The following is a 14,027-nucleotide window of genomic DNA, read 5'->3' on the forward strand; positions in this document are numbered from 1 at the left end:
CAGCCTCATTCTTGAAAATGACTCAGATTCTGGGTTTCAAACTGAACCGTCAAAAGTAACACAGGAAAATGGGTGTGATAGGAGAGCTATGTTATATCGAGCCTTTTCTTCAGATAAAAAAGGGCAAGAACCAAACACTCCACGTGTTAGGCTAGAGTCAAATACGTTTTTGCAATTTAATTGCTGAAACCACTTCATGTATCAATTAAGAAAAGAACTTTAAAACTTCAAACACTTTGCACAGGAATCCAGAAATGCACACCTCAGCTGTTCCTAGAAAACGAATAAATAACAATACTCTTTTTAAAAATTCTTCCATAATAGGAAAAGACCATTAAAAGCATATAATAGGAATTTCGATGTTTATCTCAAGTAGGCTTTTAAAATGTTTACATGAAAATATTATATGTTTTAAAAGAAATTATTTAAGTGGAAGATTAATTGCCCATGTATAAAAAATTATAAATTTTATCTTCGATAACCTATACTCATATCTTTCTTTATAGCAAATAGTTCCATTAAGATATTCTGAAATTTATGTTAAAATAAAAAAATCTTAAGTGCATGCATACAGAAGTAACAATTAAATCTTGTACATGTAACTTCTCGTTCTTCCACTAATTATCTTCCAAAATACAATTTCAGTATTTGATAGCAAATGTAATTCAGTATGGGATAATACTTTTAAAAATATTATTTTCCACCACAGAACACTGTAGTAATTTTAAGGGTAGAAGAGAAGAAAGGGGGATGAGGTACTTAAAAAAACAGAAAACAAAGACTCAAAAGGAATATCAACTTGAAATCTAGTTCTTTGTAAATACTAATAAAATTGGAAATTAAGCAAGAAAAAAGAAAGCAAAAAAAATCCACTATTAGGAATAAAATGAAAGTGTAACTACAGATAATGTCAAGTTTAATTTTTTAATTGTTTTTTAACATTTGTTTATTTTTGAGAGACAGAAAGAGAGCATGAACTGGGGAGGGGTAGAGAAAGAAGGAAACACAGAACCTGAAGCGAGCTCCAGTCTGAGTTGTCAGCACAGAGTCTGATGTGGGGCTTGAACCCACGAACAGTGAGATCATAACCTGAGCCAAAGTCAAATGCTTAACCAAGTGAACCACCCAAGCACCCTGATAATGTCAAGTTTAAACAGAAATAAAAAGACATGAACTACTTTATGCCCATGAACTTGACAACTTTCATGAAACGAAATGATACTTTTAAAACACTTATTAAAAACTTACTAAAATGGACCCAAGAAGAAAGAGAGAAGCTGAACTATTCTGTAATCATAAAATAGTTAAAACTGATTGTTATATATCTTCCCATAAAGAATACATCTGGTCCAAAAACTAACAATCTTTCAAAAAACATAGATTCTCAATTTACATAAGCTCTCAGAGAACAGAAAAAGAAGGAACACTCTTAAACACACATTATGATATCCAAACTAGACAGGGATTTCAAAAGAAAATAAAAATATTAATCTACTTTATTTATTAATCTAGATTTAAATGTTAAACAAGTTTTAACAGACTGAATCCAGCAATTCATTAAAAAAAATGCAATGCCATGACCAAGGTGGGTTTTTTCTCAGAACACAAGTTACTGTAATATTAAACATTTGATGAATGTAATCAAGTATAGCAATAATTTTAATATCTATGAATTTTGTGTCTGTGGGTACAAAGCAAATAATACAATTCAATATCCACTCATTGAAAAAAATCTTAGCAAAGTAGCCATTGAAGGAAATGTCTTCACAATTACTGGACACCTATGAAACTCTACATTAAACATCATAAAAAATTTAAATGTTGAAAGTTTTCTTTTAAAATTAGGAAAATGGCAAAGATAGCATCTTGGCATCAACATAAGGAAGTGAGTACATGATGTATTCAAAGTGGCAAGAGGGTAAAAATAACTGTCAATGTAAACTCCTGAACTCAGCTAAAATTTTATTCAAGACTGAAGGTTAAATAAAGACTTCCAAGGAAACAAAAACTGAGTATTTACCACCAACAGATCTTCTCAAAAGGACCTTCTAAATGATGTATTTCAAGAAGGAATATGATTTCATAGGAAAGGACCGAAAAACAATGGTGAGCAAAGAGACTGATAAAAATGAGGATAAGTCTAAATAAATATTGACTATGGAAAGCAACAATAACTGGATTTTAGCCAACGTTATACAACTTCCTCGCAGTGGGAAACAATACTAGAAATCAACTTATTTACATCTCAAAAACTATCCTTTCACAGAGAAAATTTGGCCACTAGTAGTTGAATAAGCTTGATGTTTTCTCTTTTACCTCCCCTACTCCACATACTTCAAGATTGTTAGTGGCAGAGTTGAGTAATAGACACGGAGAAAAATGCAGTCCATGCCCAGTCAACAATTGAAGCAGCAAGCTGCAAAGGACTCCTCAACAGAACATATCAGAAAGTGTTAAAGACAGTTAAGGAGTAAAAAAAAAAAATTAGAGAAAGGATAACTGTCAGTACCTAGTTAATGAAGCTCCAAAGAAAAGAGTGCAAAGTAAAAAGGAACTATTTGAAGTATTTGAAAGAAAAATGATCCCAAAGTTCCTAGTATGAAAGAGAGACATAGGATAAAAAGATTCTCCTTCTGTAAAGTTCCCCAAAGACCAACCATCCTGTAGATCACAACCATAAATTGTGGACAGAATACAAAAAACAATTTCATGGTGGTTCTGGAGAATAAACAAAGGTAGGTGAACCATTTAGGGGAGCTGAAGGGATTGGTACAAGTTGCATTTACCATCTTTGCAGCTTTGATCTGACAGTGGGCTGCGGTCATGGCCTGACACTAAAAGGCTAAAGCAACCATGAGAGCATGCTGTCTTTTTAGATTTGTAAAGACAAAAGCTGCGGGGGTAGAAGCTGCCAAAAACTGAAAGGACAATCTCAAAAGGAAGAAAGAGAAGCCTGTCTTCAGCTGGCGCTTGACACACACATACACAGACCACACTTCATATAGCTCAGATACGGAAAAAGTGAACTGACTGAAGATATGAGCTGTTTGTTATCCACAGAAGGTAAGACAAAGTTTCCAGTTTCAATCTAATACTTAATTCTCTGGGTGGGGGGCTGGGGGCACATGGTGGGTGAGTGGGGAGAAGAGACACTCTTTAGAGGAATATAACAGAATTCAGAGTACCTACAACAGAGGTCAGCAAACTTTTTCTGTAAAGTGCCAAAGAGTATATATTTTAGGCTTATGGACCATATGGTCTCCGTTGCAACTATTCAACACTGTCACCGTACCTGAAGGTGGCCAAAGAGAAGATACGATAAATAGGGATGACTGTGTACTAGTAAACCTTTATCTACAAAAATAGGCAGCCAGTCACCAGGCTATAGTTTGTAAATTAATGTATTAATATATGATGTCTTAATATATTCATATTGCAGAACAAAACATGTCTACACAAATAATCATTCACAATAATCAGAGTAGCCTTACTAATAATAGCTAACATTCCAGATGTTTACTAAGAGATGAGGTAATAAAGACAATAGATTATCTACCAGTGGAATACTATTTACCATGAGAGAAAAACTAATTACTGACATACATAAAAATGCACAAAGAATGTACAACTATTGAATGCAGAGAAAATTTTGGTTTTTCTAACAGAAAGTGGTAAAGGAGTAGAGTAAAAATATAATATAAATATGAAATACTAACATAAAACAGGCTGACAGAATAAAAAATCCCCATAAAACAAATTTAAATAAATGTAAAAATGTTAAATTAGCTGACAAAAATACAAAAAAAACTACTACATTTGTTTAAACAGAAAAATATAAAACCTAGCTACTGCTTTTCTCTAGTGAACATATCTCTCTATATCCATATCCAGAGTTATAGTTATATCTGGAAAGGTTGAAGATATAGGTTTGGAAAATATTAGCCAGGAGAGAAGTTTTTATGTCAGACAAAAAAGATTTTAAAGTACAAGTCATAAAAAAAATGGATAAGATAAATCAGATCAAACAGATGAAAAACTGTGTGTATATACCTAGTAATATAACTCAACATTGGTTTGTGAGCATAATTTGTTCTGGAAACATGCTTGTAATCCAAAGCACGTGTATATCAAAGTGAATTTCAAGAACCATTGGCTCAGTTATGATCATGTGACTTTCTACATCACGTCATACTTGCATTGCAAGACTTCCTCATTTATCAAGTTAAAATTCATTAGAAATGTTTGCTCATCTTGCAGAACACTCAAAGAACAAGTTACTCACAATTCTAGGTTTTACTATATATATAGGTATGTCAGTTGTAATGAAACAAGTGACAGAATTAAAGGTAGAAATAAATAAATCAACAGTTAGAGTTGGGTATTTTAGTGCATGACCATCAGCGACTGACAGAGCTATCAAACCAAAATAAGCAAACAAGTAGATATTCTGAATACTATTAATACGTTTCATCTTAGACCTACTGACAAATGAAAAACTTTAAAGAACACATATTCCAGTACACATGGAACAATTACTAAAATTTATCCTGTATTTCATTAAACAGGAAACTTCAGTACATTTTAAAGAACTGGCATCATATACACTATTTCACCTTCTTGCAGTGTGATAAAAATAGGTATAAATAATAAATGTTATCTTTTAAAAATTCTCTGCATGAATAGGAAAAACAAACCCAAAGTGTTTCTGGTGCTAAAGAAATGTTTAAGCTAAAAGGAAATGAATGTACCATATAAGGATTTAGTTCTTTAAATTAAAATTTCAAATTAATTCTTTAAATTAGTAAATTCTTTAAATTAAAGTAGGGAAAAAAGTGTATAAGACGGAAAAACAAAGAAACTAATAAAAAATAAAAACACAAGATTAATGAGAAAATTTGATGGATTTGTCCACCTCAAAATTAAAAGACAAAGGGCAGTGTGTGAAAACTTAACACACAAATAACACACTATTAATAAGTAAGCAGTAATTCTCACCTAGATTATAGAAAGAAATCCTGCAATTCGGCAAGAAAAACAGAACACTAGAAAACGGGTGAAAATGTAGATAGGCAATTTACAAAGATAGGGGCTTAAAAAATAAAAGCCCGTGTCAATTAAAAAGAGGAAAAAATGAGTTCTATGAAAAGAAATTAAACAGCTGGATTATGCAGTCTAATCAGCTGCCATGAAACTCATGTGCTCACAGCCTATGTAGGGCTGAAGCCCGAAGGGGAAGATGAAGCTTAGATTAGAATGGAAAACATTTAGAATCAATTCTGGGTAATTTTAAAATTATAATTTTATTGATCTCATAGGAAGGAAGGATTTAAAATTTACAACTTCATCAATGTTGACAATATCATTTATCAATAATGCTACCTTAGTTGCCACAACGATTACTAGCCATCAAGGGCAATTTCATGCCATGTCTTTTTCAGTCCAAATTCCTGCTGGTTCTGGAACTTCAGAGTGCCAAATCAGACACTCAGTCTTCTAGAATTCTTTGTAAGTTACCTCATTTCAACGTCAACCTCTTCACTAGATCACATGATAGGTTTTAGAAAGTCCATTGCCTTTGACGTATCAACTCAATGTAAGAGAAATATGAAACTGGAACTTTCCTTGTTACTTTTTTTGTCACCACATGATTTTATCAGAGTAGAAAGTTTTCTATAGGATATACTATACATATAGTATATCATTCAGTTCACAATGTGCCTCCTCCAAAACCAAAGTCAGAACCTTATGTTTCTTGGAGGTCTTCAATTTTCAACACACTTCCTCTTACTCAAAACATGCAACTCAGGGGGCCTGAGTGGCTCAGTTGGTGAATCATCCGACTTTGGCTCAGGTCATGATCTCACCGTCTGGGTTTGAGCCCCACCTGAGGCTCTGAACTGACAGTATGGAGCCTGTCTGGGATTCTCTCTCCCTCCCCACCTCCCTGACCCTCCCCAACTCGCTCCCACACTCACTCCCTCTCTCAAAATAAATACACTTAAAAAAAATGCAATTCTCATGCAGCCACTTCTGTTTCCTGGGAAACAGCCATGCTTCTGAAGTCTGAGCCAGGGTTCGTGACTTTAGGAAGCTACTAGGCTGACTTGCTTCTTATGGATCTGGCTCAGCCACAAGATGCCAGGTGGCCTAAAGGTACCAACAAGAAGTCAGCGTATTAAGTCCGAAGAGTGAGCTAGTATCGCTGGAGGTCAAGTTGTCTCACAAGCCTTTAAACATTGCCTTTATGCCTCAGCAGATGCCTAATGCCCTTAAACATTCTGCATATGTAAGTTACTATATCCTAAGGGTAAATCTGCATTACTAATTAGAGCAGCATAAGCGTAGTGTTGGGAGTCTCTCATGCTTGTGTATAACTCACATACTTCCTGGCTAATTCAAATACTATGCACCAACTACTGTGGTCTCTAAGATTCTACCACAGACACACAGGTTGAAAAGCTGGTATGAGTCCACACTCTGACAGCGTGATACTTATATACAACCAACTGGAAGTGGGATGGTCATAGGATGCCTGATTCACTCACATATAAGATGTGAAACACAAACTATCTTTATAGGCTGGTTTTTGTGCAATCACTGAGTTAACACTGAATAACATTTAGATTATCTTCATGCTATCTTGGCATATTATATAAGACTTGACTGTATGAATGAAAATTTAGAATCTTTATTCCATCGTTTAGCTGATTGGCTTATTCATTTAACAAATCTTTATTGAGCACTCTTTTAGGTGCTAGAGATACAGTGATAAAAAGGACTGATAGAGACTTCCTTTGGTGTTATGAAGCCTGTCTTCTGAAGAGACTTTTTTTTAACTTTATTTATTTTGAGAGAGAGAGGGAGAGAGAGGGAGGGAGGGAGTGCATGAGTGGAGCCCGGGCAGAGGGAGAGACAGACAGAGAGAGAGGGAGAGAAAGAATCTCGAGCAGGCTCTGTGCTGTCAGTGCAGAGCCGCCATGGGGCTCAATCTCACAAACCCTGAGATCAGGATCTGAGCCAAAATCAAGAGCCAGTCACTTAACCAACTGAGGCACCTAGGTACCCCTAAAGAGCCTTGTTTTATACAAAGGCTGGATGACTGGCTGATATGGTGACTCCATGCATATCCACTTGAAGGTGTATGTGTGTGGCTTAACCAGGAAAATTATCCAGCATTCTACACTTACAACTATTTCCCTTATATTTTTAAGTTCTTCCCCCTGACACTTATTATATGTTCAGGTGTTTCCAAAGAGCTCCAACTAACAGAACCAAATCCTGTGGGAAAAACAAATCAACTGCATATTTTCAGACTTCCTTTTACTCCCCTCTTCTGCTTTTGGAACAGCTAATCATTTCCACTTTGAAAAATGTCTTCACTGAGCCTCCATGATCTTACTTTCTCTTGGTTCCATTCCTACCAACAGACTTCTTCAGACTTTTAATTGTTGCTTTTTTCTTATGTGCCTCATCTCCAAATATGGTAATCACTGAATTCTCAGTCTCAGGACTTTTTCATTTCTATCTAACTCCTTTCCTGTTGTGATCATTTAGCACCACATCTTCATTATCACCTGCTTGTTGAGGTTTCCACAGAAATATCTATCCTGGACCTACTTCCAAATCTATTTGGATGTCTATGAGCATCTTAAACTTAAAAAAAGACTAAAACTCCATTCCAGGGCAAGCATTCTGCTTTCTTTTTCTCTCTTTCCATAATCTTCCTGATATAAATGCACAGCTTGCTCTCTGTCTTCAGATCGCTAAATAAATGTCACCTCCAGGAGGCCTTCCCAGATTACCCTATATAAAATAAGATCATCCCCACTCTCTCATTCCTAGTTTTTACTCTTTATCCTTCTTACCTGGGTTTACATTTCTACAAAACACTTATTACCAACTGACATGTTATAAATGTATTTGCTAAAATGTATTTATACGTGTTTTTACCTAGGGACGCCTGGGTGGCTCAGTCGGTTTAGTGTCTGACTCTTGATTTTGGCTCAGGTCATGATCCCCGGATCATGGGATCAAGCCCCACGTCGGGCTCTGCGCTAAGTGTGGAGCTGTTTGGCATTCTCTCTCTCTCTCTCTCTCTCTCTCTCTCTCCCCCTCTGCCCCTCTCCCCTGCTAGTGCTCTCTCTCTCTCTCTCTCTCCAAAATAAGAAATAATTTTAAACTTTTTGCCTGTTTTTTGCACCAAAAATGTAAGCTCCATGAGAGGTGAGGTCTTCCTCATTTCCTGTTCTATTATTAGTGTACAGAAATGTGCTTGAAAAAGAGTTGGAATTCAATATTTATCAAATTAGTAACTGAATTTGTAAATACATTCTTCAATGGCACTATTTATCTGGTTACTACACTTTGCACTAATTTGGAATTGAAATGATGATTTTCAATAGTTGTATCAGAAAAGTATTTTAGAGTCCCAGAAGTCCATTCCCTTAGCTCTAAGACTTGGAAAGATAACATAGTCCAAATTCTTGTTCTATACAGTGTATCTTAAAGAGAAAAAAGTTTTGACTACGTCTACGTGATGAATAAGAGGTGGAACCATTGTTAAACACTGGGTCCACGCCCCTCCAGTCAGTCAGTGTTCTCCAATCAAACCCTGAATCAGAGGTATTGCTTTTCCTTGGCTACCACAGCAATCCAATTCTTTTTGGTGTTATTTTGAAAATAATTTTAATAGATATTACACAGAGGTGGAAGCAAGGAAAAAACTGATTTTATAAATAAAAGCGTCACACATATAAAGCTTGAATATATAAAAAGGAAAACATTTCTGAATACCTAAATCTAAAACTCAATTTAACTTGAAAAATGCCCAGCTTAAAACAAAGCAACATCCTAGGACATTGAGAAACATAGATTTAAAATCCTATAACAAACACTTATATTTTCAGAGATGGAAAAAAATCCATGCAGGTAGGTTAGTGAGAAATAACATATAAATAGAGCAAAAAGCTTAGAAAAATAAAAAAAAGCAATCAAGATATTTCTTAATCCTGATGACACAGGCACAGTAGCAGAAGAAATGAATTGAGTCCAAACACAGGATATGATCTATGATTTTAACCCATAAAGAAGTTTGAGTTCCCCAAGAGGCAATAAAACATAGCAGTTAAAATGTACTCCATTGCTTGGATTTGCACCTAACACTCTTTCTTGATAGGTATAAGAACTTAATTGTTAATACTTAACTTCTACGGGCCTTAAATTGTTGATCTGTAAAATAGAATTGAATAATAACTATACTTTTTATGGGAATCAAATTAGATCATAAATATAAATGATTTATGCACTATGTGGCAGATATTTTATAGTTGGAAATATTGTACAATGATATTAGGAAAATTTAACCAACTACAATATAAAATAAATTCTAAAAGCTTTTAAAGATAATGTTTGTGAAAATAATGTAAAATTTACCAAAATCATGCTTGTGGTTGATCATTTGCAGTGTCTAACACTTGGGGTACTTTATAAAACATGAAAGTCTTCCATTTATCAGCTCTATCAATTCTCTCTACCACATGAATTGAAACTTCCTCCCAAGTATTTCTACAATGGTAACCATGAACAGCCTAGTTTGTTTTCCAAAACAATGCCAATTTCAGCAGATGAAAATGTACCTGCCTGAAAACATTCATTTTGCCATAAAGATTTAAGAAAGACTATAACCCACTTTTTTGATTGTCTAAAGGTCCTGAATGAGCATAGAGTGAACAAGAAGGTTGGTAGATGACATCAGGGAGGTATCAAGGACAGACTGTACAAAGCCAAGCTCCTACTGTTGCAGTGATCACACCTGACGCTAAGTTCCAAGGAGTCATAGCTGTGCTACATGTAAACCCTTGGGAACAAGTCACAATTACACACCTACACCAGCCATTCCCTTTTGAGCTCCATCACTGCCAGATGGATATTATGGTCGATATATCTTTTGACAAGTCACATTTTTTTTAATGTTTATTTATTTTTGAGAGAGAGAAATAAACTGGACGTGATAGGGGGAGAGGCAGAGAGAGAGAGGGAGACACAGAATCTGAAGCTGGCTCCAGGCTCTGAGCTATCAGCACAGAGCATGACATGGGGCTCGAACTCACGGACTGTGAGATCATGACCGGAGCCGACGTCAGATGCTTAATCGACTGAGCCACCCAGCCGCCCATTGACAAGTCACATTTAATGTGGCTCCAACTCCTTCATACACCCACTTCTTTTAATCTTAAGTCAAGTATTCACTGAGTGCCTACCACGTGCCAGCCACTGGACTAGATGCTGTAGAAACATCCTCTGTTCTCATGGAGTTCACACACTAGTGTGGGGAATGGATGAGAAGAAAATAATAAGTGAACAACTCCTTTAATAAGAACTACAAAGAAGAGAGAGCATAAAATATGTCATAATGCCATATGCTTGTTCACTTATAATGGATTTTAATTATGCTGCCAGTAATCCAAACAGCATTATCTTCAACAAGCGAAAAATCCTTTGAGGCAATCACCGAAACTTAGGTAGAATGAAATACAGCTACCAATTCGCTCTAAGCACGACTATTGGTTTATTCCTGCAATACAAAATGTGTGTGTGTGTGTGTGTGTGTGTGTGTGTGTGTGTGTGTGTGTGTGTTGGGAAGAGGTGGGAAGGGATGAGAAGCTAAGGGATGGGCAGCAGAAAAAAAGGAGAAAAGAAAGAAGGGAAAGTAAAAAGAGCTAAAATTCTTACATCAATTAATGTCATTTTGCTCAATCTTTCAGACTTCCAATTTTCTACACTGGTACAACGGGCCTATCTGAGTAATTAGTGGCCATGTGAATACTAATACATAGACAAGACTTAAGTTTCCCATCATATATTTACCCCTTCCCTCTAGTTTAACTATTTAAAAATGTACTCTCTAGTGTTTGTTCTAGAACATATTTTTAAGATTTTATTTTTAGGGTTAAAAGATACAACTCTTCCTCCACAATTACATGTTTATATATCCTTTTGCTTACATTTTCTCCCAGTTACCTACCACGCATGAAAGTAAAAGATTTAAAAGAGAAGCAATGAAATGGCCCAATATAAATACTTCCCTGACTCAGGGACCATTTTTGAAGTTGAAATTCTTGGGTCATTCCTTCCTGACTTAGATTAAACGCCCACATCTTATTTCTACCACTTCCAAAGTGCCAGGGGGAAAAAAATAAAGTAATCTTCTCTTAGAAAATCCTTCTTTCAAAGATTAGGGTGCTCTCAAAAGAGCTGCATGTGCTATAATAAAGTCATCTTCCCCACCTCCGATCAATACTTCTCAATTATGAATGTGAACATACACTTGAAAATTCGCACCTGGACACAACCCTTACCTGCATCTCTTGACAAAAGGAAGCCAATGGCCCAAAGAGAATCTGACATTGCTCATCAGCAGTGTAGGTCATCCCTGGCAACTTGGAAGGAACCATCACGGAATTGACACTCTGGGGATTTGTCTGTAGCAAGCAGCTACTGGCCTTTGACCTGGCAATACGCAGATATGTGTAAAATTTTGAATTTAATGTAAAAACCTTGTTATAATTAGCACAGCAACAGGAAACATTTTTAGAAGGTTAAAAATATGTTCTTACTTTTATTTATAAGTTCTTCTACTGAATACTCATAGAAATCACTCCATATGTGAGAATCGTTTATGTACAACTATGTAAGATAATCCTAATAATAATAATAATAATAATAATAATAAATATTGAACATGATGATTTTTAGGTTTATTAAGGTCTTTCATATGGATTGACTCAGCTAATCTACATAACACTGTGAGGTGGTTATGACTTTGCATATTCATAAGATTAAGAAGCTCAGACTCAGAGAGTAACCTGACCAAAAGTAATGCGTGAAGGTAAGAAATGAATTATGTTCGAGGACTTAAAGAATATACGGAAGGCATTGTCAAGTGAGTATTTGTACATATTTTTATACTTGACATTGTAATACAACCTCCATTTATGAGATGACATTTAATTTTACCATGGTTCTGATTCTTGTGAAGGCAGCCATACAAAATCATACATGTTCCTTGGGAACATTGAAGGGTGACTATTGCAGAGAGGTGGTATGTTCCAATATCACATGTTCTATGTACCGGTCTCTACACTATCATGACTGAACATACTGCATACATTTCACACCAGAGTTATGCTAATGTAATAAACAGTATATGTTAGCGGATTTTAATATTCATTTAACAGAAAAAATAGGCTTGCCAATTTAAACAGTATGGAAAAATGAATAAAATTTATCTGTATCGTGAATTTAACTAGCTCAATGTTCCTATATTTCTTAGTGAGACTTTTGGATACTTTAAGCATCTCTCACTCACTAACTGCTTTGTGTATCTCATACTGTTTCTGCTTGTTCATTTATTTACCAAAGAGATAAGAACAAGGGATTTAAAATGAAAATTTGAACAATACTAATATTTTTCACTTCTTTTTCCAACCAGACATAAACTGTTCCCTCTGTTGAAGGTGGGAAAGAAGAGAATGAGAACTATTATAATGGTGAAAATGATGTATTAACGAAAAAAATCCACAGCTTAGAAGTATCATAATGGAAGAGTGGAGCTTTTGTTAAAGAGGTTCTTTGTGATAACAGATGTGCTGAGTGATGAACAATGAGAATATTTTCCACTGGGAAATTTCAAAGAGGTAAGGAAACACTGTGATAGATAATTTTCCAACCTTACAAATCATCTTGCTTGTTCTTTTATTAGAAAATGTGGACACTAAGAAGCAGATGGGTTAAATAATATGTTCCAATTCACACTCTCCGAGTCAGTGGAAGGGCCAGCATTAGAACTGAGTGCCTTGATCCCTAATCGAGTGTCCTTTCCACTCTACTGTGCCACCTTCCCTGGTTGGTAGAGGAAGCAGGCACATGTAAACATTGACAATGCAACAAGAGTAAATGACCTCAGTACCTTAGAAATCTTTCCAAATCTTCCTTGCTACATCGGGACCATGAAACATCACCAAGATTTTGTCCTTTAATCCATTCACCAGACATGATATGAAGACCATCAGCACATGATGGGTGGTCATTGTCATGATTAATGCCCATGCTGATTCAGAATATAATTAAAATAAAAAATTACATTAGGTAAGTATATCTTAACGATTTATAAAGGCAATTAAATAACAGATAAATACTGAAACTAATGGGAGATAAATTAGTTTTAAAAATCAAAATAAAATTAGATATCAGATTGATTTTTTTTGAAATTTTGTTATCTAGATTAAAGATAAATATTTTTACTGAGGGAAACACATTTCCCAATGAATCTAGCAAATAACATGTTTAGTCACATATTTTCAAAATGGTCTATAGATAAAATTTTCAGAGTTGTATGTATGAAACATATAGAAATAGAAAGTTTCTATTCAACCACATTAAATTCTTGTTCTTGCCTGGAGATCCTTTACTCATCGCTTTTAACAAATCTGAAACCACATTAAAACTATTATTTTCCCCATCTGCTTCATTAGACTTTCTTCTTCCATTCATCATTAAACACAAACTATCCCTGGGAAACCTTCACATTTCTGGCCATCTTTACTTCTTCTAGTGAATCTTGAATCTATTGCTTCAAGCTGAAACTCTTTAAAAAGCTGACTTACCTCCAAATGGGTGTACTAGAAGAATATTAAATTCAATATGTCTAGAAACTGCCCTCATTATTTTCTCTTTCAAGCCTTGATTTATTCCTGTACTGTCTCTTTTATGCATTCACTAGCCACCCAGTCTGCCAAATCAAGAATCTTCAGGTCTTTTATCCTTTCTCTCAGATCACCAACCAGGCTATTTGGTTTTATTAAGTGTCAGAGGGCAAGTTCTGCCAGTGCTACTTCCTAAATATTTGTCTCAACTGTCACTTCCTTTCAGTTCCTTTGTTACTATTACAAAGGATTATTAAGTATTTAGTCTCAATAATTATTATGTCATTATTGCGTTCTGCGCCTCTAATCTTTACCAACATTCTC

At 35.2% G+C, this 14,027-nt stretch overlaps 1 protein-coding gene across 2 annotated transcripts in view; it reads right to left on the reverse strand.

Annotated features, from left to right (window-relative positions):
• The window catches only part of ADAMTS19 (ADAM metallopeptidase with thrombospondin type 1 motif 19), a 247,466-nt gene that overhangs the window by 93,981 nt on the left and 139,458 nt on the right, over positions 1-14,027 (reverse strand). For both annotated transcript variants that reach the window (XR_015250415.1, XM_086704877.1), the window contains exons 9-10: positions 12,968-13,108; positions 11,358-11,508 (exon numbers count right to left, since the gene is read on the reverse strand). Coding sequence is in view for 1 of the 2 variants with exons in the window: in XM_086704877.1 (XP_086561003.1) it covers positions 11,358-11,508; positions 12,968-13,108 (292 nt within the window). In the remaining variant the exon portion in view is untranslated. The remainder of the gene's footprint in view (positions 1-11,357; positions 11,509-12,967; positions 13,109-14,027) is intronic.

Source organism: Puma concolor, chromosome A1 (genome assembly GCF_028749965.1).
Source record: "Puma concolor isolate L17-30 chromosome A1, mPumCon1.1.hap2, whole genome shotgun sequence".
Classification (NCBI taxonomy): domain Eukaryota; kingdom Metazoa; phylum Chordata; class Mammalia; order Carnivora; family Felidae; genus Puma; species Puma concolor.